Below are 27871 nucleotides of genomic sequence, written 5' to 3' on the forward strand. Positions count from 1 at the left end.
CCAGTCCAGGCCCAGGGGCCCAGGAAGGGTTCTGGATTGGGGGTGCTGCACCCAGAGGTGATGAGGAAGGCAAGCTCTCACCCCAGGTTGTACTATTGAGGTAAAATCTACTAATTTTCAAAAGATTTTAAAAGACAGGTGAGATGATGCTGTGGGTGAAGAACTACCTCATACATTCATTGTTTCAATCAAAAACATCACCTGCTCTTGATTACCCCTAGAACCAGGGACCTCACCTCCTTACCAGGCTGCCCACGACCTTCTATTGGCAGGATCCAGAGGCCCGTAAACACCTCTGCCTTGGCTGCCAAAGAGCAGCCTGCTGAGCCCGAGTTCCTGACAGTATCCCCAGTCCTCTGTCCTATGGGGAGGGCTTCTGCAGCCTGCTGGAAGGCCCAGCTCTCACAGGAAGCCTCCTTCCTCAACACAAACCAGCTGGGGCCTCACCCTGTGAGATTTTCCTCTGGCCCATCCCTGGGGCTGCCAGCATGTCACTGTAGTCTCTCCAAGGTTCTCAGTCAGACAGCCAGTGTGAGCCGGGAGGGACCCCACAGGCCTCGCACCTCCCTCCCTGGGCTTCCTCTAACCTAGGAGGCACATGCCTGGGTGGTGGGTTCCTCATCTGGCTCTATTCAGGCCAGAACAGAATCAGGCTGATTATGGGGTGGAGGTAGGGATGCTGGGGGGGACCCAACCGAGACTGTCTGAGCCTTGAAAAATGAGGTAGGAAGGCAGGCTCCTCCCCTTGCCCACCACAGTCACTCTCCGGCACCCAGGCCCAGAGCCCGCCCAGTGGCCAAGTCCCTGGACCCCTCTGACCAAGGCAGGCCGTGTGCACTCAGGCGAGTCACCAGCACTGCCCGCCCAGATGCCTGCCCACAGCTGCAGGGTGGGGCTCACAAGAGCAGTGCGAATGAATGCATTTCAGCCACCAGAAAGCGCTGGATGTGGGTGAGTCACTTTATTGTGTTTACTGCGGGCAGGGTAGGGGGTGTTTTCTTTAAAATGCTTTTCCTGAGCCGAAAGGACTCCAGGCCCCTTGCCTCTGAGTGGGCAGCTGGCCCGTGTCATTCCTGTAACATCTCTGGGAGAAAGGACGGGGTGGGCAGTCAGGGCCTTCCCCAAAGAGCTCCCCAGGCCAACTATGCCGGCTGCGCCCCACCACCCCACCTCCCCTGGAAAAAGAAACCAAAACCCCGAAAGCACCCCACCCCTTGGGCTCCTGAAGCTGGGTCTGCCGCCCGGCCCTCCCCCCCCACCAGCTGCCTCCTCCCCTTCCTTCCTATCTGCTTCTCCGTGCTCCCCTCAGTGCTCCCCCCACCCCACCCCCACCCCCGACTTCGTGGGCACTTCAGCCCAGCCTGCCACCCTGCAAGGTGCTCTCATATTCGCTGGGCTTGCCCATTGTGAACAAGACCCAGGGGTGCTCACCCAGCCCACTCCAGCTCATTCTGTCTGGAGACGGTTCCCCCACCACTGGTCGTCTCAACCCTGTGATGGTGCTTGGGCCCAGGGGCCGCAGCGCGCCCTCCAGTAACAGTTCTCTGGCCAACAATTACTCGTCCTCCCCACCACCTGCCCCAGATCCCGGGGCTGCAGCAGCCCAGCCTCCCCATCTCCACCCTTCCCATCTCACCTCCCCCAGGAAGGCAGGCACCCAGAGCCCCTCTCCGCCATGTGCAGAGAGGTGAGCCGGCAGGCCCCCTCACAAGTACATCTTCATGGCCTCGTGCGTCGTGGGGCAGTAGCGGGCGTGGAGCTGGGCCAGCAGGGCCCTGGATGTGGCCTCGAAGCGCGTGCCCTGGCTCTTCTTGTTCCACACGTGGACTGCGAAGGTGGCATTGAGCAGCCGGGTCAGCTCCTCCGGGCTGATGTCTTCGAAGTACTTCTTCCAGTTCTGCCAGGGGACGGGGTAGAAGGCCTCGGGGGGCAGGGTGGTGACGCCGCGGCAGGCGCGGCTCTCGCTCAGGCTGCGGATGGAGCACCACTTCTTGAAGACCCGCGTGAGCAGCTGCGGGCCCTGGTGGCCCCAGATCCAGCCATTATAGTGGGCCACGAAGTCGCGCATGCACTGCGCCATGAACTCATGGTGCCGCTCGAAGGCCAGAAAGGCGCCGTTGAGGACGTAGCGGGACTGGGTGCCCAGCGCGTTGGTCAGGTTCCTCAGGTCCTTGAGGACGATGAAGTCCGTGTCCAGGTAGATGCCGCCGAACTTCCACAGCAGCGCGATCCTGGAGGCGTCCGAGAGCACCGGCAGCAGATAGGGCTCCCAGCGCCGCTGCACGGCCACGTACCAGGCGGCCAGGGGCGTGTCCCGGAAGAGCTCCCCCAGGTCCAGGGGGCGCATCTGGACGTTGGGGAAGCAGCCCAGGAGCGAGAGGCCCAGGTGCCGCGGGCGGGAGGCGTTTCCGCCAGGCAGTCCCTTCATCAGGACCACCACCGGGGACTCGGGGTGCGCCCTGGCGGCTGACTCCACGGAGCACATGAACAGGAAGTTGGGGTTCGTCCGGTCGGAGGTCTCCAGGAAGAAGATGTTGCCTGGAGGCGGGGTGCCGGAGGGCAGCGGGGTTGGGGGGACCACGTGGGGGCAGGGGACGTCGACAGGCAGGTTAGAGAGCTGTCCTCGGCCCCCGGGCTCTCCCACGACGTGCCAGTAGACCATGATGGAGACAAAGAACGTGAACTTGAAGCTGATGACGAACAGGGTGCAGACCCGCTGCCTCGGGGTGCCCCGGAGCAGCCGCAGCAGGCAGTCAGGGGGCGCGGACGTCATCTCCCCGGATGTCAGGAGCCTTCAGCAGGAATCGGCTGGTCTGTAAGAGATGAGCACCACACTCAGGCAGCCTGCTGGCTTCCCCAGCCCAAGAACACTGCCCACAGACACCAGCCATGGCTGACGCCGGCTTCCAGACCCCACGGGCCGCCAGGTGCTCAGGGCCCCCTCTCTGACCTCAGCTGTGAAGTGGGAGCAGCAGGCCATGGGCTGAGATCTGGGCAGGGTCCCTTCCACTCTGACGTACCGGTGAGCTCCCCAAGGGCTGGGCCAGCGCCACCCACAATGTGAGGCCAACATGGGCCCAGGGCAGGCTCTGGCCTCTCTGCAAGGTCTGTCCCCTCTGAACTGCCAGCCTGGTGGCCTGTGATGTGAGTTCCCAGTGCAGGCATCTCTCAGCCTCATTCGGTTCCACCAGCCGGGCCTGGAGCTGGTCTGAGGAAGGGCTGCCTGCAGCCACAGGGACTTTCAGCAGGAGGCCTTGGGGGCTGGGTGCTGGCATGCAAACTTACTCAGAAGCAGGACGGGTGGACTCCAGGCACGTGGGCATGCTTGCTGGGTCCCCAAGCCCTTGGGGTGGACATAACAGAGTCTCCTGGGCCCCTGACTTCCCTAGCCCTTGCCTGGAGGGAGAGGGACGGGAGGTTGTGCTATATAAGCTGTCACTCTGTCACCTGACTAGCACTGCGGCCCTCGGACCCTCACTCTCTCTTGATGCCCAGGCTGTGGCTGGCCAGCAGCAGGAACATTCCCGGGTGCCTTGCAGGAGGTTGGGAGGAACAGGAGAGGCTTGTGGTGGGACCAGGTGAATCCTGGGACACATGGGACCTGCGTCTGCCTGAACCAGCTGCAGGATGGTCATACTGGAGCAAGGATTATATTCATTCACTCAGCGAATACTGACTGCCCACCATGCACATGTCAGGGGGCCTTCTCAGCATTTCAAACATATTAACTCATTAAATACAGCCACCCTGTGGGGCGGAAATCATCCTCCTTTTACATGGTGAGGACACCAAGGCACAGAGAAGTTCGGTAACTCATGCAGAGTCCTCTGGTCCGCCAGTAGCAGGGCGGGGGGTTTGAGGCCAGGCCACCTGGCTCTAGGTCTGTGCTTTCACCACTGCGCCATCCTGCCCTGCAGAGAGATGGCACAACCGTGTGAACGTGCTAGCGCTTGGGGACTCTGTACACGTCGACCTGGACAGTACTCACTATTAACAGAACGCTGGCCAGCGTTTACTGTCCTGAATCTACATCCACCCAGCCCTCAATAATGCCAGGGTGCAGTTGCATAGTTTCCACTTTCGAGGCCAGGAAGCTTGGGTGCAAGCGGGCGGGGCACTGGGTGTAGCCTGGGAGCCTGGGGGAGCCAGAGTCAACCCTTCCCCAGGACAGAGGGGTCTTGTGGTCACAGCGGGGTCCCAGGAGGCTGTGACTTGTCCACTGGGGCCCGTCCCTCCTCAAAGCTGAGGTCGGGAACCACAGCCATGGCATGGGTTGGAAACTGACCAGCCTGGGCAGCCCATGGTGGCGAGGTGGGGAACTGGGCAGCCTGGTCGGCCTCCTGGAGACACACCCTGGGTCAGCAGCCAGCCTTCTCTGTCAGCAGGAACTGGGTCCTTCCGCATGCTCTCCATGCCCGCAAATCCATCTGCAAAAGATGGCAAGAGACAGAGTGAGGCTCTGCCCCTGGGGGAACATGCTGGGGAGAAGAGAAGAGTTAGGTGCAGCTCCACCTTGGAGGAGTGCTCGGCTTCAAGGGGAGACCATGTGGAGAGAGGCAATCAACCCGATGATGGCAGAACTGGAGCCAAGGGGCCAGCAGAGAGGGAGCAGGCGGCTTCCTGGAGGAGGTGACACTTGATGAGAAGGGAGTCAGCCGTGAGTGCAGAGGAGACCTGCACACCTCTCTCTCCCCAGGGCCTGGCTGAGCATCAGGTACACAGCAGTCAACAGGAAACGGGCTCACCGCCTGATTCACCCACTCAACAGCCAAGAAAGAAACAAAAGAAAGTGAAGTCGCTCAGTCGTGTCTGACTCTTGAGACCCCATGGACTATAAGCTACCATGCTCCTCCGTCCATGGGATTTTCCAGGCAACAGCCAGGGGGACGATTTAAAAATGCAAGTCTGGCTAGGCTGCTCCTCTGCTCAGACGATGAGTGAGGTGGGAGGCCCAGTTCATGAGGGGTGGCATGTTCCCCCACCCTGACCTCACACCCGCTTCTCTCCCCATCACCACCTGGCCTTCTGGTTCTTCCTCAAACCCATCTCCCAATGCTGACGTCTCAGGGCCTCCGCACCTGCTGCTCCCTCTGCTCGGAATGCTCTTCCTATAGATGTTCACAGAGCTGGCTCCTTCATCTTCCCCCGTCCTCCCCGCCCCAGCCCCTCTAAGATTCCAGCTTCCCCACCGCCCCTCAGCCTCCTCCTCTGGTCTGCTCTCCCTAGTACTTATTCTAATATACTGTACATTTCTGTACTTGTCTGTTTTGGTTATTTATTTGGAATGTAACCCCTATGAGGATAGGTATTTTCGTATGTCTGGTGTAGGTTTATTGTTTATTTTTTTAGTGCCTAGAATAGTGCCTGGGTCTTGGTATGTAATAAATAAATAGTAAGTGAGTGACTCAGCGTGTGGGTGTGTACACACGTAAAGGAGCAAGTGAGTGAACGAAGGGGCCAATCAGTGAGTGATCAGTGAATGAATGAATCAACAGATGAATGAGTTAGCAAATCAACGAGTGAGGAAATAGTGAGCACATGAGGGAGGAAACTGGGGGGTGTCAAAGAGAGCTGCCTGGGATCCCCCAGCCAGGTTGTGAATGGTAGAGCCGTTGATGTCAACCCATAACCATGTGTTCCCCGGGCCCTGGTTTTCCCCTACAGGGAGAGAGGCTATTTCGGTCCTGAGTATTTTTAATTCTCTGTGAACCACACTGCTGAGCAGGCACAGACCGGCGGCGGATGGAGCGAGGCCGGGGCTGTGTGGGGGCCCGGAGGGTCCTGGCTCTCCCGTGGGGTGTTTTTTCGGGATGGGGATAGGAGCCTGTCGAGGAGGCAGGATGTGCTGGCCGTGGCTGAGGGAGCCAGACGCGAGCAGCAGCACCGTATTTGGTGCCGGAGCCCAAGCCCCGGGAATGGAAACCGTTTATGACGCGAAGCTGGCCGCAGCCCAGTAGCCGTGTGACCTCAGGCCCAAAGCACTCTCCATCCCCGGGAGAGCCTCACAGTCCAAGTCCTGGCCTTTGTCAGTGCAGCCTGGCGCGTTCCTGCCACCTCCTCCTATCTCCCGGCCACCACCTCCAGCCCTGCCTTGGGGAGATATTCCCTGTTAGCACCTAACTGCGGTCATGTCCCGGCTCTGTCCTTCTGTGGCTCTCCATCATCAAGACCCGCCATGGTCCAGCTCAGGGAGGAAGGAAGGGTAAGAAGTGCAGGCTGGCGGAGACAGAGGGCTAAAAGTCTGACCAGTCCCCTTCTGAGCTGGCCCTCAGCACAGGCTCCGTGGATCCCACCTCAGGAGCATGGCATCAAGGGCATCAAGCTCACATATCTAGAAAAGGCTCCTGGACCTGGCGCTCATCACCCCCAACTGTGGCCTACACCCAACTCTGCTCCCCGATTAGGGAGGCTCCACCTCTGACCCTCGCTGGGCTCCTGGGTCCAGCCCATGGCAGAGAAAAGGGCTATAAGTCATTTGTAACTGGGGTCCCCAGGGGAGACGGGGTGGCCGTCTGCTGGTCTGGGTTGTCCAGCATGCATTCCCACTTCTGATAACCGCACCCCAATTTCCTTTGGGGACCCGCCCCTGCCCCACAGACTCCACTCCCAACCCTGGGGGTGGACACAGGATTCAGGTCGGGTACTGGCTGTGCAGCGCTCCCCAGCCACAGTCTCTGCTCCCAGAGCCCAGGAGGTGCCATGGATGCTGGTGGCCTGCTCATCGGGGGAGCACGAGGACAAGACCCGGTAAACGCGGGACAGGGCTCTCTGGCACTTACTGGGTTTAGGAGCGACCAACTATCCCAAGCTAGAGACGACTTGCCCAGCCCCTCACACGAGAGGGGGAGAAATGGAGGCTTAGTGATGCCCATTCCCACGCAGAGAATCACAGTCGAGGCGGGACTAGAACTCAGCTCTCACACCAGTCCATATGCAACTAGATGTCAGGGTTGCAGTTTCTCCAGTGTTTCCCTCCCATGGGCCCTGGGAGCCAGGACCCAGCTCTGGACTCAGCAGATGCAAGGGACTACCTGTCCTTAACTTCTGTGATAGTCACTTAATTAAAAAAAAAAAGATTTAAAAAAATTTTTATAATTTTTTTTGGCCTTGCCACATGGCCTGTGGGATCTTAGTTCCCTGACCAAGGATTGGATCCAAGCCACCTGCAGTGGAAGTGTGGAGTCTTAACCACTGGACTGCCAGGGAAGTCCTCCCTTCTTTTTATTAATTTATTTTATTCATTTATTCATTTGGCTGTGCTGGGTCTGTTACAGCACATGGGGTCTTTGATCTTCACTGTGGCCTGTGAGATCTAGTTCTGTGACCAGGGATCAAACCTGGGCCCCCTGCATCGGGAGCACGGAGTCTTAGCCACTGGACCACCAGGGAAGTCTCCGACAGGTCACCTAAGACCGGGGGCCTCAGTTTCCTCACCTGTGGGAGGGGAGCGCAGAGGCTGCCCTGGGTACCACATGCATCTCTACCTGCCTCTCTACCTGCACGTGGCCCTTGCTGGCTCTGCTCTCGGTTGGGGGCAGTGTAGGGTTTGGAAACCAATGCCTGTGGGCAGATATCCATAGGAAGGATGGGGGAGGCACTGCCAGAGGATTCTTCTCCTTCCTGGAGACCCCCAGGACGGCAGAGATAGCAGCTGGCGGAACCTTGTTCTCTGACGTGGAGGGCAGACCCTGACCGGAGAGGAGAGAAGAGCCTAGGAGCCAAAGGATGGCACCTTCCAGAGGTTTCTCCAATCAACCAATCAGCAATCCATCGATGCCTCAACTCCACTCGCCTCTTCCTCTCTCCGCCTTTCTGTCCCTGGCCCCTCTCTCGGTCCCTCCTACCCATTCCTCCCCTCTGCTATCCCACCTGGTCTGTCTGTCTCCATCTCTTTCCCTCTCAAACAACCCCGGGGTGCCCTTTTGGTCCTTGACCCCATGATACTGCAGGGGTGCAAGGGGAGGACAGAGAGGCAGACAGGGGCCAAAGGCCAGGTTGACCACATTCAAAGGACCCAGATAGGCAGCTGAGCCTCCCCTCGCCCCAAGGAAGCTCTTCCCCAGGCATGGGACGAAAAGGCCCCAGTTAGCACCTATGCCCCATATCAAGTCAAAGACACAGGGGTTCATTAAGTACCGGGAGGTTTAGGGCTGGAGACCTGGCAGGGGAGGGGGGTGCCATGGGCGACAGAAGAGATAGAGGAGGACTTCCCTTGTGGTCCAGGGCTCAAGACTGCCCTTCCATCACAGGGGGCTGGGGTTCCATCTCTGGTCAGGGAACAAGATCCCACATGACAAAAAGGCACGGCCAAACACAAGTAAATAAAATAAAATGGTTAATTAAAAAAAGAAGAGATCAGAGAGTCAACTGCATCCTTCTGCTTGAGGATGCATCTCATGGGGGTCAGGAGGCCCTGACCGGCCCCGGCTCGGGTCAGTGTTTCTCAGTTCAGCCTGATCCCCAGTGAGGGCTGCAGGATTACTCCGGCTCACCCCAGCACCCGTTCCCCTGTTCAACCTTCAGGAAACGTAAGTGACTTGTCCAAGGGGCTGTGCTAGTGGCAGTGGGGCTGGAGGGTGCTTGCTGGTCTGCCCAGCCCCGCTGGATTTGCTCTGTGACTTTAGGTAATTCCCTTTCCTTTGTTGGGCCTCAGATTTCCTTCTGCACCGCGGGGAAGCGAGAGCCGGACTAACCGAAAGTTCTAACTGTGGGAACGCAGGGCCTGTGCTGATCTACCTCCTTGATAAGTTAATGGCTGAGCAGATATGGAGGCTAGACACCGAGGGATCTATCAAGTCAAAGACCTGGGGGCAGGTCACCCAGCCAGGAAATGGAGTATAGAATTCAAACCCAGGTCCCTGCAGACAGCTTCTGTTCCGCCACTGATTGGCTCTGTGACCTTGGGCCTGTACCTGCCCCCATGCCCTTCACATTCGTAAAATTGAGGGGGGTGGGCTTTTGGTCTTAGAATTCAGACCCTCCTCGGTGAGAAAAATCAGTATCTCCAGCTTCCAAACCCCACTTGGAGGATCTGCTGTATGGTCCTCACATGGACCTCACCCCCACTCTTTGAGGGCATAAATGATTTCTACTCAAGAAGTAAGACTGACGGATACTAGGAGGCAATGATCCTTGTACAAGTGGCTGTTTTCAGAGCCAAGGTTACAAAATGTTCCCCCTCCAAAGCCTGTAAGTTATTCCGAGGACAGAAATTCCTGAAGCCAGGAATCAACAGGCAGCGGCTTGCTTTTGGGGGGTTACAACAGACAGAAAAATAGGAGGAAACCTCTGTTTCCAAGAAGAATAAGGCATATTCTTAGTTCTGAGTCTTCCCTCTTCTACTGATGTCAGACTGAGCAATGAGGGAAAGGAAAAAAATAAACCACAAGCTACAGCATTAGGGAGAGAAACCAGGAGCAGGAAAAACTCATAAACTCCAAGTCACATGTAAGTGTTGCACAAGGCACCTGAGACCAGCAGATACGGCAGTGGGGGCGGGGGAGAGCGTGGTACCAGGGGTACCCACTAGTGCAAGATCACAGCGATCACCACTTCTAAAAGGAAGACGAGGGATGCCTTGTTGGTCCAGTAGTTAAGACTCTGCTTCCAATGCAGGGGGCATGGGTACGATCTCTGTTGGGGAACTAAAATCCCACATACCATCCAGTGCGGCCAAAAAATAAACAAATTAAAAAAAGGAAGATGAATAAGACAGGAGCCAAGGGCTTAATGAACCAGGAGGATTCAAGGTTGGAGATGGTGGCCTCTTCAATCAGGTTGGGTTCTGAGAGGCAACAGAAGAGGAGTTGCAGAGAAAGACTGTATATTAAAGGAACAATCTAGATCGGGATGGGGAATACGTGTAACTATGGCTGATTCATATCAATGTATGACAAAACCCACTGAAAAATTTAAATAAATAAATAAATAAATAAATAAATAAATAAATAAATAAAATCCTAAAGGAACAATCTATTCCTGTAAAAACAGAGGGAGTCTTTCAGTAGAGAAATCTAGAGAAAGACGCTGGCCTCTCTCCCAATTTCCATCAAAACCTCCTGCTAGTTGCTGGTCCAGGAAAATTCTGCTAATTCAAATAGAGGGAAAAAAAAATTTGTTAAAGGCACAAACACAACATCCATCCAAAGATGCTACATGAATGAAGAGGGAAAGGAACACTGGTGTTCCCTTATGTAAAAAGATGAGTCACTATAAAAATATCGCCACAAAACAAACAGAAATTCTAATCCAAAATGGCAGCATGAATTGAAAACAATTAAAATTTAAAAAATCCTGAGAAAAAAGTAATTCCCACTTGAAGGAAGACCAGAAAGCAGAAATACAACCACTGGAGAAGTTCTTGAAAAAGATATGAGGACAACAAGTGAGAACTGATAGACCTCAGGAAAGAACTAGAAGAAAAAGACAAAAACATTTCAGAAATGAAGACCAAACTACAGGAAACACAAAGAGAGTAGACTTCATATGAAGTGCAGTAAGAGGTCCAGAGATTAAAATGAGAAAAGGGAACAAAACCAAATAGAAATAAAGAGATGAAAGAATTCAAGAAGATGGAGAAAAGATGTAAAGGAGATCCAACAAATGCATAACTAGGGTTTCTAAAGAAGATGAAAACAGTGGACCAGAATAAATATTTAAAATTATAATTCAGAAAAACTTCTCTGAAATAAGGGAAGATTTCATTTCATGAATCGAAAAGGTACCTTATGTAGTACTGGAGATTAGTGACCCAAAATGGTAAGTCCCAAGACATTTTCTAGTAAAATGAATGAACTTTATAGACACAAAAATAAATCTTTAGGCAGCTACCGGTGGCTCAGATGGTAAAGAAACTGCCTGCAATACAAGAAACCCAGGTTCAATCCCTGGGTTGGGAAGATCCCCTGGAGGAGGGAATACCCACTCCAGTATTCTTGCCTGGAGAATCTCACGGACAGAGGAGCCTAGCGGGCTACAGTCCGTAGGGTCCCAAAGAGTCAGACATGATTGAGTGACTGAGCACGCACACAGAAAGATCTATGAAGGAAACAGAGTCAGCTTGTATCAGATTTCTCAGCAGACATTAAATGACAGATAGCAGAGCAACACCTACAGGATCCTCAAGGAAAGAAAGTGTGAGCCAAGTATTAATATACGTCATCCCTTGGTATCCATGCAGGGAAGTGGTTCCAGGACTCCCACAGCCGCCAAAATCCACAGATACTCAAGTGCATGACATAAAATGGTGTAGTATTTGCATATAAGCTAGACACATTTCCCAAATTCTCTAAATCATCTCTAGATTATTTACAATACCCAATATAAGGTGAAAAGTGAAAGTGTTCGTCGCTCAGCAATGTAAACGCAAGCGTGCAGCACATTCAGGTTTCCCTTTTTGGAATGTTCTGGAATTTTTTTCCTTTTAATATTTTAGACCCATAGTTTGTTGAGTCTGTGGATGTGGAACCCAGAGATTTGGAGGGTTGAGTGTATAGCCAAGCTGTTCTTTAAACATAAAGGTTATACACCACGTTTCAAAATATAAGGACTTGGGCACTAATGTATTATAAGGAATAAAGACAGAAAACCAAATGGTGACTGGACTAACTTTAGTAACAGGACTGAGTACATTTAACTTCAGTTCCTCTCCACCCATCAAAAGGGTAGGAATAAGGATGACAGGGTGGAATGACAATGGTATCTAGTCAGACAACGTGAAAATGTGAACAAAAATTTGGTAGGATGGGCAAAAAGGTGGAAGGCAGAACAAACTCAGTGGTTGCCTCATCTCTAATTGTTGGGGGTAAAAACGAAAGCGGTAAAAGTGTGAGCATGTTTAAAGTGCAAAGGGGATACGGAGGATAACACTCCCCAATGTTAGTGCGTTTACTAAGATGCATCATTATGTTATATACCACTAAAAGAATAAAAACGCTGCCAATTAAGCAAAGCTACTCTGCTTTCTTATTATGTAGGATTTTTCTTCTGCAAGAATTTTTTTTTTAAGTCAGATTTTTAAATCACCTATCACATCTGTGTACTTATAGGAAAGAATAAATAAGTGAAATAAATAAAGTTTTAGTAAGGTGTTTCTGAAATTTCACCACACGTAAAAACTAATCCTTCTGAATGAGCTCACCTCAGTGTCACCGATGCCTGTGTTTTCCTACGTGGTAACATCAAGCCCAGTTTACATTATGAACTTGAGTGTGGGAGGATTTAGCTGTGGGGGATTCCCTGCATGGATACTAAGGGACAACCATATATTAATCTTTGGCTCACACTTTCCATCACCTGGGGATGGTGCAGTACTTCTTCAAAGGGTGCTTTGCTCTTGCCTCGGAAGGTTTTTTTCCGAGCTGTGGACATCTCTTCAGGTTATCATGTCACTGCATGAGCAGGAAGTGGCAAGTGTCGGGAACACTGCCTGACTGAGAGCTTCCAGAAGCACTGGATGGAAACAGTATACACCTTACTCAGAACAGAATCAGTTGAAATGAGTAATGACTAGAGAAAGGGGAGGATGGAGAAGAAACAAGTTAAATGTATTGTTGTTCATAGAAGAGAAACAATAGACACTATCTAAAGAAAGAACTAAGAGTATTATATGAAGGATTAAAAAAACCTAAAATGTAGCCACTAGAACAAAAATACAAGCTTTCCCAAACATCAGAAAGTTTGTTACTTTTTGTTTTGGGTTGTTTGTTTGCTTGTTTTCATCAGAATATAGCCCTCCCAGGGGCTTCCCCAGTGGTCCAGTGGCTAAGACTCCGTGCTCCCAAGGCAGGGGGACTGGGTTCAGTCCCTGGTTAGGGAACTAGATCCCACATGTCACAACAAAAGATCCCACCTGCTGCAACTAAGGATCTCTCATGCTTGCAACTAAGGCCCGGTACAACCAAACAAGTAAATACACATGTGTATATATTATATATAAAAAAGAATGTGGCTCCCCCACAAGCACAAAGGCACGCACAAGTATGTACACAGCATGACTGGAAAGATCACAGACATCAGCCATATCAATAGATATAAACAGATTTAACTTATCTATACAAAGGAAAAGTTTTTTTTTTAGTTTAGATCACAAGCAAATTCCAACTCTATCTTGTATTTGAGAGACATACATTAAAAAAGTGATCTAGAAGGTTAAAAGTAAAAGAATGAGCAAAGGTTTAAAGACACATACAAGCAAAAACAAAGCTGAAGCCATAATCTTAGTATCTGACAATGGGAATTGAAGCCAGGCATCACTAAATGAGCCAAAGGAAAGCCACTTAGAATGCTAAGTGGTATAATTCACAAGGCATCAAAAACACTGCAGCAATTTTCAGGAAGAAGAAATTACAGGGATGTCAGGATAAACAGATGGCAACACACTAATAACAGACTTTAATTCACCTTTCTGAGCCCAAGAACCAAGTAGATCAAACACAAAATAATTCAGAAGATCTACAAAATATATCAAAAAGTACTATTCTATATCAAATTCTTGATCTTAATAATAGATAATTCACTTTCTTTTCAAGAGCAGATGGAACATTTATGAAAATTGAAAACCTCAACAAAGCCCATAAACATAAAAAATACATTTTATAAATACAAAGCAGTATGACGAGAAATTAACATAAAAGTTAGGAAATTTTTTTAAAAACAAAACCGCTCTCTTGGATAATTCTTAAGTCAAAAGGGAAGTACAAATGGGATTTGTGGCATTTCTAGAAAACAGCCATATCAAAATACCAAGAACCTGAATCTATAAGACACAGCTGCAGATTTATCAGAAGAATGTTTATAGCCTCCAGTACATGTGACAAGTAAAACAGGACCGATAAGAAGAAAGCAAGCAGCAGGCAAAAAATGGTAGAAAAAGAACCTAAACATTTTCTTAAAATGTTAGAAAATAAACAAGAAGACTAAGGAAAGAAAAATTATCGTAGAAAAAAGTCAGGAAGCAGATAAACAGTAGAACTAAGACATAAGGCCAAAAAACTGGCTCTTTGGAAAAAATTCAATGAAATATATAAATCACCATTAACCTAATTAAGAAAATAAGAGAGTGAGGAAATGAGGGGTGAGCACCTAGTACAAACTAAGTCATGCCAAACGGGAAAGGAACCAAAGAAGCAGAGGAAAACTTTTTTTTTAATCATAAGATAGTACTTTGCAAATAACATTTGAAACCTGAAAAAAATAATTTCTAGACAAATGTAATAAATCAAGACTGCTCCCAGAACAGTCAGTCTAGACAGGCAAACTTTTACATAAGAAATAGAATTATACAAGATCATTAAGAAGCAAAAGCAACAGGACAAGATATTTTTAGAGAGGAATTTTATGAATTTATATAAAAGATCTCAATGCTTTTAAAGGTGTTACATAACAAAATATAAGAAGGAACACTTAAAAAAAAATTAAGTATGGTGGTTTAGTCGCTAAGTCATATTGAACTCTTGCAATCACATGGACTGTAGCCCACCAGGCTCCTCCATCCACGGGATTTTCCAGGCAAGAATACTGGAGTCGATTGTCATTTCCTTCTCCAGGGTACCTTCCTGACCCAGGGGTCGAATCCAGGTCTCCTGCATTGCAGGCGGATGGATTCTTTACTGACTGAGCCGCCACAGAAGTCTAAGTATAAAGAATTTAAATTAGTATAATATGGACATCAAAACCTGACAAAGACTACACAAGACACTCTACTAACCACTATCACTTATGAATACTACTGTAAAAATCCTAAATAAAAAAAGCAAATAGAATTCAACAGCACATCAAAAGAATGAAAAATCAAAACCAGTGGGTTGGCACTTCCCTGGTGGCCCAGTGGCTAAGACTCCACACTCCCAACGCAGGGGCCCTGGGTCAATCCCTGGTCAGGGGACTAGATCCCACATGCCACAACACAACAAAACCAAACCAAATGGGTTTATTCTTGGAATGCAAGGATGGTTCAATATTAGGATGTCTTTAATATAATTCACCATATTCATAGATCTAAGGAGAAAAAACCATACTATTATCCCCAGAAAGGCTAAAGTAATTTGACAAGATTTCCAACACCTTTCTGGATAAATTAGTAATCAATGGAAACTTCCTTAACAAAATTATGTATATCAACATCAAAGTCAAGAGCCAGCTTCATACAGGAGTATGAACACTCAGCTTCATACATGAGTAAACTCTTGCTGAAGATAGGAAAAGGACAAAGTGTCCAGCACCCTCATGGGCACTGGAGGTATTCATCAAGGCAACTCGACAAGAGAAAGAAATTAGAGCTATAAAACCAAATGAAAGTGAAAATTGCTCGGTCATGTCTGACTCTTTGCCACCCCATGGACTGTAGCCTGCCAGGCTCCTCTGTCCATGGAATACTCTAGGCAAGAATACTAGAGTGGGTTGCCATTCCCTTCTCTAGGAGATCTTCCTGACCCAGGAATTGAACCTGGGTCTCCGACACTGCAGGCAGATTCTTTACTGTCTGAGCTACCAGCAAAGGTATGATACAAACAGGGGCAGGGAGGGAAAACCAACCCAACCCCCCGAATAGAAAAAGCTAAAATTACTGCTATTTTTATACGATACTACTACATACCTAGAAAAGTCATGAGAAACTGCTGAAAAATTCCTAATAATTAAAAAATACCATAAGGTGATAGGAAACAGACAGACACATACACAAATATAAAAAAGCAGCTAGAAGCAGAAGATACAATGAAAAGACTCCTACTTACAACCACCACCACAATACTTAGGGTTAAACTTAACAAAAGATGTTCAACATTCATGTGAACAACAATTTAAAGCTGCCGACAATAAAAAGTAAGTACACTTGAACAAGTGAAAACTTGCACTATGTTTTTGGATAGAAGATTCAGGTTTTTAAAGATGTCGATTTTCTCTTAGCCAACATATAAACTGCACTCGGTTCTGCAATTCAACAAATGGATTCTAAAGTTTATCTAGAAAAATAAGCAAGGGACTTCTCTGGTGGTACAGTGGTAAAGGATCTGCCTGCTCATGTAGGGGACATGGGAACAATCCCTGGTCAGGGAAGATTCCACACACCACAAGGCAACTAAGCCCATGAGCTACCACTACTGAAGCCCACGCACCTAGATAGAGCCTGTGCTCTGCAACGAGAGAAGCCACTGCAATGAGAAGTCTGAGCCCCACAACTAGAGAGTAACCCCCACTCGCTGCAGAGAAACGAGGACTCAGCACAGCCAAATACATAAATAAAATAAAATAGAATTTAAAAAAGAAAGTCTACAAGCAATAAATGCTGGAGAGGGTGTGGAGAAAAGGGAACCCTCTTACACTGTTGGTGGGAATGCAAACTAGTACAGCCGCTATGGAGAACAGTGTGGAGATTCCTTAAAAAACTGGAAATAGAACTGCCATATGACCCAACAATCCCACTTCTGGGCACACACACCAAGGAAACCAGATCTGAAAGAGACACATGCACCCGAATGTTCATCGCAGCACTGTTTATAATAGCCAGGACATGGAAGCAACCTAGATGCCCATCAGCAGACAAATGGATAAGGAAGCTGTGGAACATATACACCATGGAATATTACTCAGCCATTAAAAAGAATTCATTTAAATCAGTTCTAATGAGATGGATGAAACCGGAGCCCATTATACAGAGTGAAGTAAGCCAGAAAGATAAAGACCATTACAGTATACTAACACATATATATGGAATTTAGAAAGATGGTAATGATAACCCTACATGCAAAACAGAAAAAGAGACACAGAACAGTACAGACTTTTGGACTCTGTGGGAGAAGGCGAGGGTGGGATGTTTCGAGAGAACAGCATCAAAACATGTATATTATCTATGGTGAAACAGATCACCAGCCCAGGTTGGATGCATGAGACAAGTGCTTGGACCTGGTGCACTGGGAGGACCCAGAGGGATCGGGTAGAGAGGGAGGTGGAAGGAGGGGTCGGGATGGGGAACACATGTAAATCCATGGCTGATTCATGTCAATGTATGACAAAAACCACTACAATATTGTAAAGTAATTAGCCTCCAACTAATAAAAATAAATGAAAAAAAAAAAAAGCAAGAACCTACAGAAAACTCTGAGGAAAGGAACACAAGAAGAAGGACTGGTCTTTTAGAGATTGACACATGAAGCACCAATATTTAAAAGAACCTAGTTTTTGCATATAAACAAGGCATTGCAACAAATCACAGAAAGAGTATGGTATTCGCATATCCAACACAGGCAGCATCTCCAAATGCTCGAGTAAAAATGGAGTTTTTGATACGACTGCTGGGCAAGCAGGGAAGGGGGAAAAAGGATCAGATGAGCTGGTATCTCAGAATATGCCCAAGATAAATCCTAAATGTAAAATAATAAATGTTTCAGACAAAACATGGGTGAATTCCTTAATAAACTTAGAGTTGGGATGGTTTTCTTAATTATGCATGAAATCCAGAAGTCATGAAAAGGAAAAATTTCCCTGCAACCTTTCGCCAAATACCGAGAAAGTAAAAAATACAAGTGACATCTTGGGATGGCTTTCGTTTCTCTCAGATTCCAGATGTCTCATTTTTCTAACTTAGAAAGCAATCCCACAAATCAAGGAGAAAAAATCAACAATCCAAAGGAAAACGAGCCAAGGTCACATCACACACACACACACACACACACACACACACACACACACACTGATGCTTAAACAGGTAAGCCAAGATGAGGGAGCTTTTTGTAAGTAAGAAAAATGCAAGTCAAAACAGTCAGATAGCATCTTTCACCCATCAGATGTGCAAGAATCTAAAACTTCGAACAACACATCCTTCAGGCAAGGCTCTGAGGAAAGGGGCACCCATACAGTGCTGGTACGGGTGGAGGGTGCGTGACCAACATCTATCAGAATTACACACTCACATGCCCTTTCACCTCGCGTCCCACTCTGTGAGTTTATCCTACAGATAAGTGACATCTGTACCGGTCACGGGTTTGTTTGCAACCGCAAATGATTAGAAACAACCCAAGGTCTTCCTTGAAGGGACTGGTTAAACACACAGTGACACCGATATCTTGGAAAACAATGTCTGCTCCCGGGGGCCAGAAACAAGGTCACTCTGACTCATGCCTGGTCTCGCATGGACAGCACAGACCCTCGCCTATCATAGGTGCTTAATACATATTTTCTGAAAGAATGAATGAATGATCCCTAAACTGTCCAGAAAGCCAGGACCAAATGAACAACTAATCTAGGGGAGTGGCATCTGCAACGTGGTAAACCCTGAGCCCGTGCAGAGGACAACTGTCAGAATGTGTAACTGATGTGTCCCGCCTCACCATCTAAGGGCACAAAATATGGTCCCTTATATTCAAGTACCTGAGTATGCACCTGTCCCAGGAGAGAAAGGGGACCTTCCCAACACGACATAGCTAGTACCTGGTGGGGGGAAGGGGTCGGGGGGGGGGTGGCGCCAGGATCTACTGTCATGTATGTCTGCATCTGAAAGTCTCAGAGGCTTTTTTCTTCCCTGAGGCCATGCCGGCCCCCCCAAGGTCACTCTGCAGTAGAGCCTGGGCTCCGCTCTCAGGATCAGGGTGAAGTCACCTTCTGCTCAGCGCAGGGAGTGATAACTCACCATGGACCTGGACACCTAGACATCTGCTCTTAGCGACCCTGGACTGGGAGGACCAGGGGCGGGGTTGTGGAATGGTTATGGATGGCTTCTCTTGAAAAGCTGACACGTGTGCCGACACCAGAAGGAGGTGAGGCAGCAGCTGGATGGATTTCCGGGGAAAGGGTGCCCAGGGAAGAAAGTCAGTGAGTGCAAAGGCCCTGGGGCATGTGTGCCTGAGGTGCTGACCGTGGAGTCACCGAGGTACCAGGAGAGGCCAGAGAGATAAAGGGGAGCCTGGGCTGGGGTGGGGAGGGGGCTTGCGGGCCACTGGGAGGACTAGACAGCTGATTGGCAGGGGCTGCCATCGGGCACTTTTGAGGAGGAAAGGGTTACAGCGTGACTTTTTTTTGGGGGGGGTCACCCTGTATGGCTTGTAGAATCCTAGTTCCCCACCTTGGCAGTGAGAGCCCCAAATCCTAACCACTGGACTGCCAGGGAATTCCCTAGTGTGACTTATGTCTTAAAGAAATCTTTAAGACCTGGCTGCTTTTTGAGTCTAAATCACAGGGGATGTGTAGCAACAGGAATGTGTTACAGGGCTATTGTGATGATCTGGGGAGAGGGAAGTGGAGACAGGGAAGTAGGGGGAGAGCTCCGCTAAACAGATTTCCCCTCTACCACCCCTTCCCTCCCCCCAGCCCAGCTCAGCTCTCTCCATCTCTCGGTCCCTGTCCTGGGATGCCTGGGATGCGCCACCCCAGCCTCCTCCTGCTGCAGCCCCACACAAGCCCGCAGACCCCACAGTGCTGAGGTCCTGCAAGCTCTGCCCCCCTAGCCTTGCCCGCTCTGGGTGCATGACCTCCAGACTAGCAAGCTGATGTCTGCCCTATTGCTGAAGCCACCAGGCTCTGGAAGTTCCAGGTTTCTGCAACCTGCTCTTTCCTCTTCCCAAAGCATCTCTCCATGCTCCCCTGGAACCTCCTGAGCAGAAAAGGTACGAAGGAAGCTTACCATCTGCCCGGAACACACCGCCTACCAGGCACCCCGCTGAACACCACGCGTCCTGGGTCTCCATGTCCACTGCGGTGGCCCCTCTTAGGAGTGAAAAACTGAGGTGCAGAGCCAAGGGGCTGCTGGGCTAGTGAAGGCGGGAGGCAGGATCGGCACCAGCCAGGTATGCGTCCCCCAGCCTCAGACTCTCCTTCCTCCACCTCTCCCGACCTAGGAATCTGCCCAGATAGTGACTCTTACTGTGGCCCATGGGCTGGGCCCCCATTTCTGCACACACTCACACCAGGAGGAGCGCGTGGCTACCTTTCAAAGGAGTATGAACAGCACTCACCCCAAACCCTGTGCTTCCCCCACACCCAGACCCCTGGCAGACCTTCGGAGCCCCTGAGCAAGTCCCGTGGGGAACCGCCGGGGTGAATGTGGTCTTGGAGTGAACTGAGATAGCAGGAAAGTGGGCACCAAGCCAGACGCTGCCCACTCAGCCTGATATTAAACCAGGAGGGCCTGGCATTCAGCAGGTGCACGATAAGTGCGTGATGACTGACAGTAGTGAGATTACAGGACAGCCATCCCGATATATCCTCAATGCCTTTGAAAATGATGGTTAAAAACTTGCAAGAAAAAACAGCTCTTCTCTATTGCTCAAGGCACCAGGCTCTGGGAACACCAAGTTTCTGAAACAAACTCTTTCTTCTTCCCAAAATGTCCCTCCACCTTCCCAACCCAGCAACCTCTCAATCATGGTGGGGAAGATGAGCTGCTATTTGCCAAGAATCCATCAAAATACTGTCATGGTTTTCTTCATACCTTTGAGTATTGCCTCTGTGTTTCCACAGTGCGTATACACAGACACTTAGCCAACAGTGGGATCACGGCTGGTGGGGCTCCCAGTTCTTCTAGCGGGATGTGTGTGTAAGTGTGCGTGTGTGCGTGCGTGCCTGGGGGGCAGGGGAGGGGACACCCAGTCACCACCCTCAGGGAACAGTTCTTGCTTTGCTCTTTATCGTGAAGGTTTGAGGTGAGGGTATGTGACACGTCAGCATTTTGGCATATGCTTTCCAGTCCTTTTCAGCCGCCTCCACTCACACGGAGCAGTGTTTACACAGGCTGTGTCCGGGAGGCGCACAGAAGGTGATCCTTACCCACACTGTTCTACACCTTGTTTTATTTTTCACCTAAAAATATGCGGGGCCCCTGTCTCCTAAAACCAGGTGGTGGTAGTTACATACAGACCCATTTCCTAAAACTCATCAAACTGGACGCATGCAATGGGGTGTAAATTCTACTTGAATTAAACTCTGAAAATACATGCCATGCCTCTGTTATGTCAGTAGACACAGCTCCACACCCTACCTCTCCAGGGTAACCCTCCTTGACCGCTGGAGGGGCATATCCTTGCAGCTCAGCCAGTCAAGAATCCGCCTGCAGTGCACAGACCTGGATTCAATCTCTGGGTTGGGAAGATCCCCTGGAGAAGAGAAACGCTACCCACTCCAGTAATCTGCCTGGAGAATTCCATGGACTGTATAGTCCATGAGGTTGCACAGAGTCAGACTCAACTGAGCGACTTTCACTTTTCACTTTGACTGCTGAAAATGTAGCTTCTATCTTTTTGCTTTTATAGACAATATTGTGGTATCTTAGCACTTACATCTCTCAACACATCCTTAATTACTTCTGTAGGACTGTTTCTAGAAATGAGCTGCTTAGGTCAAAGGAAATACAAATCGGTTCTCCATACAGGTCATCACTGGTCTCAAGAACTTAAAAAGTCCAAGTTCTCTCCAGTGTCAGGGCTTGTCCTCCTTTCCATCCTCTCATCCAGAAGAGAGATGGGTGTGGCCGAGTTAGCATTTATTAAAAGCTCCCCGTCAGGAATGGAGCTCTGTGGTTTAATACTAACAACAGTGTATATTTCCTGAGAGCTTACCATGCAGAGCCACTGGTTGGAGTGGTTTTTCCTTCAGTAACTTGTTTAATCTTTCCAATAGCTGCGTGAAGCAGGTCCTGTTATTATCAATTACAGTTTAAGAATTGGAAACCGAGGCCCAGCTGGGATTCAAACACCCTCTGCTAGGTGAAATAACTCTGTCTGTAACTCAGTCCCATTCAACTGGGACTGCGCTTTGGCCAGGGGCTCAGATCTTGCTGTGGTCAAGAAGAGACAGCTGACTCTCAGTTCCTCATCTGTAAGGCTGACGGCTCAAGAGGGCTGAGGGGGTTTAAAAAAAAGATCGGGTTAACAAAAGCCCTGGAATCAGGTGGGGGCTTGATCAATGGAAAGAAAAGTGAAAGTGTCAGTCAAGTCCGACTCCCACCAGGCTCCTCTGTCCACGGAATTCTTCAGGCAAGGATACTGGAGTGGGTTGCCATTCCCTTTTCCAGGGGATCTTCCGGACACAGCGATCAAAGCCAGGTCTCCTGCACTGAAGGTGGATTCTTTCCTGTCTAAGTCAGAAACCTGCCCTCAAATCAGGAGATTGCTTTGGAAGCTGCTGGAAAAAAGCAACTGATGACTACAGACACTTGGGGAGGGCTTGGGGCGGGTGTCTCTGGGCCCCATATCTGTATCTGGCACAATGGTGTCTGCACTTTCAAATAAAGCCGTTCATGGGATGGAAGGGCTACTTTTCTGTTTTACTTTCACGTCTACCCAGCAACTCAGACTTTGCACAGGGTGACATCCAGAAGCCGTGTGCCCCTGCAGCACTGGGCGACAGAAGAGCGTGTGGGCCCTGCCCTGAGTGGAGGGGGCCCTCCTAGTCCCTGTGGCCAGCTCTGCGGAGCTGGAAGCCCCTGGCCCCACTGGGGTCTGTCCAGAGGGAAGACAAACAGAGGCAGGCAGGAGAGGAAGGGATGCTCGCTCACCAAGCTCCAGACACAGGAAGATGGGTACTGTATCCCGCTAGCTACTAGAGATGGAGGCTCGGAGAGGACTCTCAAGGGCAGGTGGTGAGTGCAGGGGGCAAGGCACTTCCCTCCCCTCTGGAGTCTGTCGATGGGGATGATAACACCTCCTACCTCCCAGGGAAACAAGGAGGACTCAAGGGAAACGAGGCCGGCAAACAGCACAGGGCGCTGGGGGCCTCAGGTCCAGAACCCGCTGATGATGCTTTTTTTACTTTCTTCTCTGGGAAGATCAAAGCCGATTCATAAGATGCCTCCCAGCCCCTCCCTCATACCTCCTGTCCTCACCAGCTCAGAAGGCCCCCCTCTGGACCAGTTCCAGCCCTCTCCCGCCTCCAGCATCCTCTGGGACTTCAACTACCGACCTGCCCCTCCCTCTTCAGGGACTTCAGCCACTCCCTCGCCTGACTCTTTCCCATCAGCTTATAAATGCAGCCAAGCCTCCCTTATCCAAAAGCACAGATACAGTAAAATAAAAATTTAAAACGTGCTGCTCAAATACACACACCATCAGCAGCAAAAATAGTAATAGCCTAGTCATAACCTGGGAGAAGATCTTTGCCACCAAGAGACCAGACAAGGGACAAGTGTCTCACTGATGAACTCAACAAGTGAATAAGAAACACCCAAAGATACTAGATGTTCATACTCTTTGATCCCAGTCATTTCAATTCCAGGAAATAACAGGAAATGCACATTCACAGCCTAAGTAAGTACACAATGGCACTTGTTTCTCTGGAGAGCCAGAGCTACACTGACTACCAGGTAATTCCCTCTCCAGAAGAAAATATCTGGCGATGCATAAATTTATCTATGAACTCAATGTAATACTATCTAAAAGAGCCAAATATTAAAAAAAAAAACCCAAACAAAACCTAAATGTCAAATGAAATTCATTAACTAAATATGATGTCACAATATCTAAGCATTGAAAAATATAGAAAAAGAATTTGAGAAAGATGAGGAATATGCAACGTTTGTATAAACAAGATATCCAAATATGTTGTTGTTGTTTAGTCGCTCAGTCATGTCTGATTCTTTGCAACACTGTGGACTGGATCCCACCAGGCTCCTCCATCCATGGGATTTCCCAGGCAAAAGTACTGGAGTGGGTTGCCATTTCCTTCTCCAGGGGATCTTCCCAACCGAGGGATGGAGGCTGAGTCCCCGGCATTGTCAGGCGGGTTCTTTATCACTGAGCTACCAGGGAAGCCCATTCAAACATGTATCAATGTGTTTTTTAAAAAGTCTGGCAAATTTTAATAACAGTTATCTCCAAGTGATAACTGGTGGCTCAGACAGTCGTTTGATCTCAGGGTTGGAAGATCTCCTGGAGGAGGGCATGGCAACCCACTCCAGTATTCTTGCCGGGAGAATCCCCATGGACAGAGGCGCTTGGGGTCTATGGTCCATGGGGTCACAGAGTCAGACATGACTGAGTGACTAAGCACAGCACAGCTCCAAGTGATGGGAATATGGAGTTTTACCCCCTACTTTCAGTTCATTCATTCAAGCAAAAGGCAGTAAACATCTACTATGTCAGACTGTGCTCTAGGCTTCTGGCACGGTTCCTCCCTAGGGCCAGGAGCTTCCAATCTGGAGAGGAGGAGGAAGGCAATGGGATGCAGGGCAGATCAGTCAACTGGAGGTACCTGGCCGGGAGAAAGTGCATTCCAGACAGCGCAGTAATGAGCACAGCTTGGGTGGCCGGATTGAAGGTGGGACCATCCCCACCAGGACGTGGGGCACCTGGTGGGATGAGGGTGGGGGGACGGGGTGGGGAAGAGCTGTTTTCACAGATTAAGCTCCCCTTTTCTCATCCACCCCTCTTCCCATCTGGTTACAAATGCCCCCGGCAGCCACCTTGTCTCACTCTGCCCTGGTACCAACTCTGACACACGGGGAACAGCATTCTCCGCTGCCCTGGGTCCCTGAAGAGCCGGACGGCCCTCCATGGCCCTGTGGAAGGGGCTGACGGGGGGCTGACTTGATGATGTGGTGTGTCACCACTTCCTTAAGTTCCAAGTAAATCACCTTCCCCGGAGCAGCTCAGCTGCTAAAGAATCAGCCTGCAATGCAGGAGACCCTGGTTCAATTCCTGGATTGGGAAGTTCCCCTGGAGAAGGGACAGGCTACCCACTCCAGTATTCTTGTCTGGAGAATCCCCATGAGCAGAGGAGCCTGGCGGGCTACAGTCCATGGGGGTCGCAAAGAGTTGGACATGACGGAGCGACTAAGCACAAGTCACACTGAAAGATTCTGCCAACCCCCGCACACACCAGGAGCAGGCCCACTAGCCCAGGCAGCTACAGGGCCTCAACGGGTACAAGGAAGCAAAACAAAATGTCAAAGAATTTCCACTTCGGCGCTTGTCCTCTAACATGGAGCGGCCACAGCGAACAAGCAGGGACAGGAAACAGGTTTGGAAGGAAAAGGAGCAACTGAGAAAGTTCCATCTTGACTCTCCTTTTTTATTTTTTATTTGGGCCTGGTGTGGCTGCCGGGCTCTCTGGCAGTGGGAACAGGGGTGTGAGCAGGAGGGGACAGTGGCGGCCAGCCTGGGCCCTGCTTTGTCGCTCTGGGCAGGGTGATTCCCCCATCTTGGGGAGGCGGTAACGAAGGAGGACTCCTTGGGCAGCTGGGGTCGGGGCGGAGGGGGCGCCGGAGGGGTAGCACACCAGATGCCCCGGGGAGTTTGAAGGAGGAGGGCACAAAGCGATTCCAGAGACCCCCAAAGGGCCGCCACGGAGCCGCCGATCACTCCAGGGAGTCCTCCCGGGAGAGGGCCGCGAGGTCAGGGGAGGTGGCTCCTAGCCCTCCCACAGCTGGGGGGCTCGGCTGCGTCTGGCCGGGAGGTGGGAACCTCCATCTCGCACGTGTCAGAAGCGGAAACTGAGGCCAGGGGACTCGGCTAGCGCCAAGGGGCGTGGACTGAGACTGGACATCCCCGGAAAGAGCCTCTGCCAGCGCACCACAGCTCCCGCTGGGACTCGACGTTTCCCATCTGGAGGAGAGAAGCATGCCGGAAAGAGGGGGTGGTCTGCGGATCCCGAGCCCCGAGACGGAGCGCTTAGACCCTGCCCTCCCCACTTCCCAGTTCCGACCCGGGCGGTCTCTCCACCTGGAGAGAGCCCTTCCCCAATTCGCCGTCCAAAGCTTCAGCATCCTCAAAGGCCCAGGGGGACGCCTCCCACCGCCTGCAGTCTTCCCCCAGCAGGCTGCTCCCCCCGACTCCTCTCACCGGCGGCTCCCCTCGGGGCCAGCGGCGATCGCGGCCGGCGGCGAGGCCTCCGGGACTTATGCGCTCCCCCAGGCAGAGCCGCGCGGCTCGCCCAAGGGCGCAGCGTGGGCCGGGGGAGCCGGCCCTCGGACCCGGGCTTCTCGCCCCCATGGCCTCTCTGCTCCTGCCGCGGGGACCCCCGCCCGGGCGGCGCTGCCCGGAGGGCTCCCGGGCGGGGCGCGCCCTCCCTTCTCGGGCTGGGCTTCCAGCCCGGCCGCCGCGCTCAACTTTGGGTGCCTCTGGGGCCGAGGCGGCGGTCGGGGGAAACGGAGCGCACAATCCGTGCGCACGCGAGCGACCCTCCGGAACAGGTGGTCCCGGCGGGAGGCGGCCGAGCCTTCCGCAGCCCCTGCCCCTTCCTTCTCTCGGAGCGCGCCTCCTCGCCCCGGCCCGGGGCGCCCAGGGCGCCCCCCGGTCTGTACCCCGGAGCCCGGCCACTCGTACCTCTGGCTCCTGCGACTCCAGGCGGCGGACAACGCGGCCCCGCGAGCCGGGCGGGCTGCAGTCGGGCGGCAGGCGGCGGGCGGGCAGGGCCGGGAGACCTGCAGGCGGAGCGCGGCCGGGGCGGGGTCAGCGCCGCCCCGCCCTGCCCCGCCCGCCCCGAGGGGGTCCTGCGAGCCCTCGCGGCTCGCCGCGCCCGGGGCTGGACCCCCATCAGCCCGCGGGCCCACAGGTACGGAGCACTCCCTGTACCTCCCTGCCGCGTCGTCTTTGGGTTTACGATCCCTTCCCCACCCCCCATTTAACAGATGGGCCGAACGAGGCTCAGAGCGGTTAAGTGATTTCCACGTCAAGCAGCTGGGCAAGGGCAGTGGCGGCATTTGAACTCGGGCCTGCCTGTTGCCTCTGTCCCTCCTCCCTCCATCACCGGGTTACCGGTGCTAAACGCTTTGCCTGCATCCATCCAGTGTTGCACAACCTTCCTGCCCTGATCTTTTCCCTCTCACTCGCTGGTCCACTGCACACGCGCCGCGCTGTCCTCACTTTCTCCTCACCCATCCTCTCACTCAGGATGACCAGGGGAAGCCCACTTGTCCACTTGTCCACAAGATCCCACCCTTCAAGCCGATGCCGATCAAGTGATTCTGCTCTCTTTCCCCTCTGTCCAATCATTCCCATCTGTTCACACATGGTTACTTCTCCTATCCTAAAACCGAAACCAGAGGGGGGAGGATAAAAACCACCAAAAACTGTCTTAGGATCCCTCCGCCCCCTCCATCTACTGCTGTCTCATTTCCCCTTCCCTTTACGCAAAAGCCGTCCAAGAGCTGTTTCTCCAGGCTGTCTTCAGTCTCCCTCCTTCCATTCTCCTTAAAAACCCACCTAATCGGGCTCTTGTCCCTCCTCCCACTGGTCCCCCAGAACTGTCCTGCCGGGCTCCAGTGGTGTACGGTCACTGGATACAGCGCAAGGTCTCTGTTCTGTCCTCCTGGTCTCTCCAGCAGGATTTGTCCCTGCTGCCCACTCCCTCTTCTCCGATGCACCCTCCTCTCTTGGCTGCCCTAACACCACACTTGCCTGGTTCTCCTTTTCTCCTCCTTGGTGACCCCCATTCTCCTTTGTAGCAGCCCCCAGCTTCTAAATGTCATGCCAGCCTGCAGCTTCTATCTGCTGAGGACACCCGGGAGCCTGGCCCTCTTCCGAAGCTCATAGATCTGTGTGCTGGAGACTTCCCTTATCTCGCTCCATCCAACGTCTCTATCTTCTTTTCCCAGAGTTGTCATCCTGCATCTTCCTCTCAGTTACTGAAAACTCCATTTTCTAGGTGGTTGTTGTCTAGTCGCTAAGTTCTGTCCAACTCTTGGGTGACCCAGTGGACTGGAGTCCTCCAGGCTCCTCCGTCTATGGGATTCTCCAGGCAAGAATCCTGGAGTGGGTTGCCATTTCCCTCTCCAGAGTATCTTCCCAACCCAGGGATTGAACCCAATCTCCAGCATTAGCAGAAGGATTCTTTACCCCTGAGCCACCTGGGAAGCCCATTTTCTAGGTACTCCAGCTCTGGGAGATGATGAAGGATAGGGATGCATGCAGTCCATGGGGTCGCGAACAATCGGACATGACTGAGCAAC

The 27871-nt window shown here is 51.3% G+C and overlaps 1 protein-coding gene across 1 annotated transcript; it reads right to left on the bottom strand.

The window, feature by feature from the left end:
* Positions 1 to 1553: 1553 nt before the first annotated feature.
* On the bottom strand, positions 1554 to 26446 carry A4GALT (alpha 1,4-galactosyltransferase (P1PK blood group)). The gene is made up of 3 exons (XM_065924090.1): positions 26247 to 26446; positions 4286 to 4427; positions 1554 to 2813 (listed from the first exon to the last, which is right to left on the bottom strand). Exon 3 carries the CDS (start codon positions 2771 to 2773, stop codon positions 1706 to 1708), a length of 1068 nt encoding a protein of 355 aa, XP_065780162.1. The 5' UTR covers positions 2774 to 2813; positions 4286 to 4427; positions 26247 to 26446; the 3' UTR covers positions 1554 to 1705.
* Between the last annotated feature and the right edge of the window lie 1425 nt (positions 26447 to 27871).

This window comes from Muntiacus reevesi, chromosome 1 (assembly GCF_963930625.1).
Source record: "Muntiacus reevesi chromosome 1, mMunRee1.1, whole genome shotgun sequence".
Taxonomy (NCBI): Eukaryota; Metazoa; Chordata; class Mammalia; order Artiodactyla; family Cervidae; genus Muntiacus; species Muntiacus reevesi.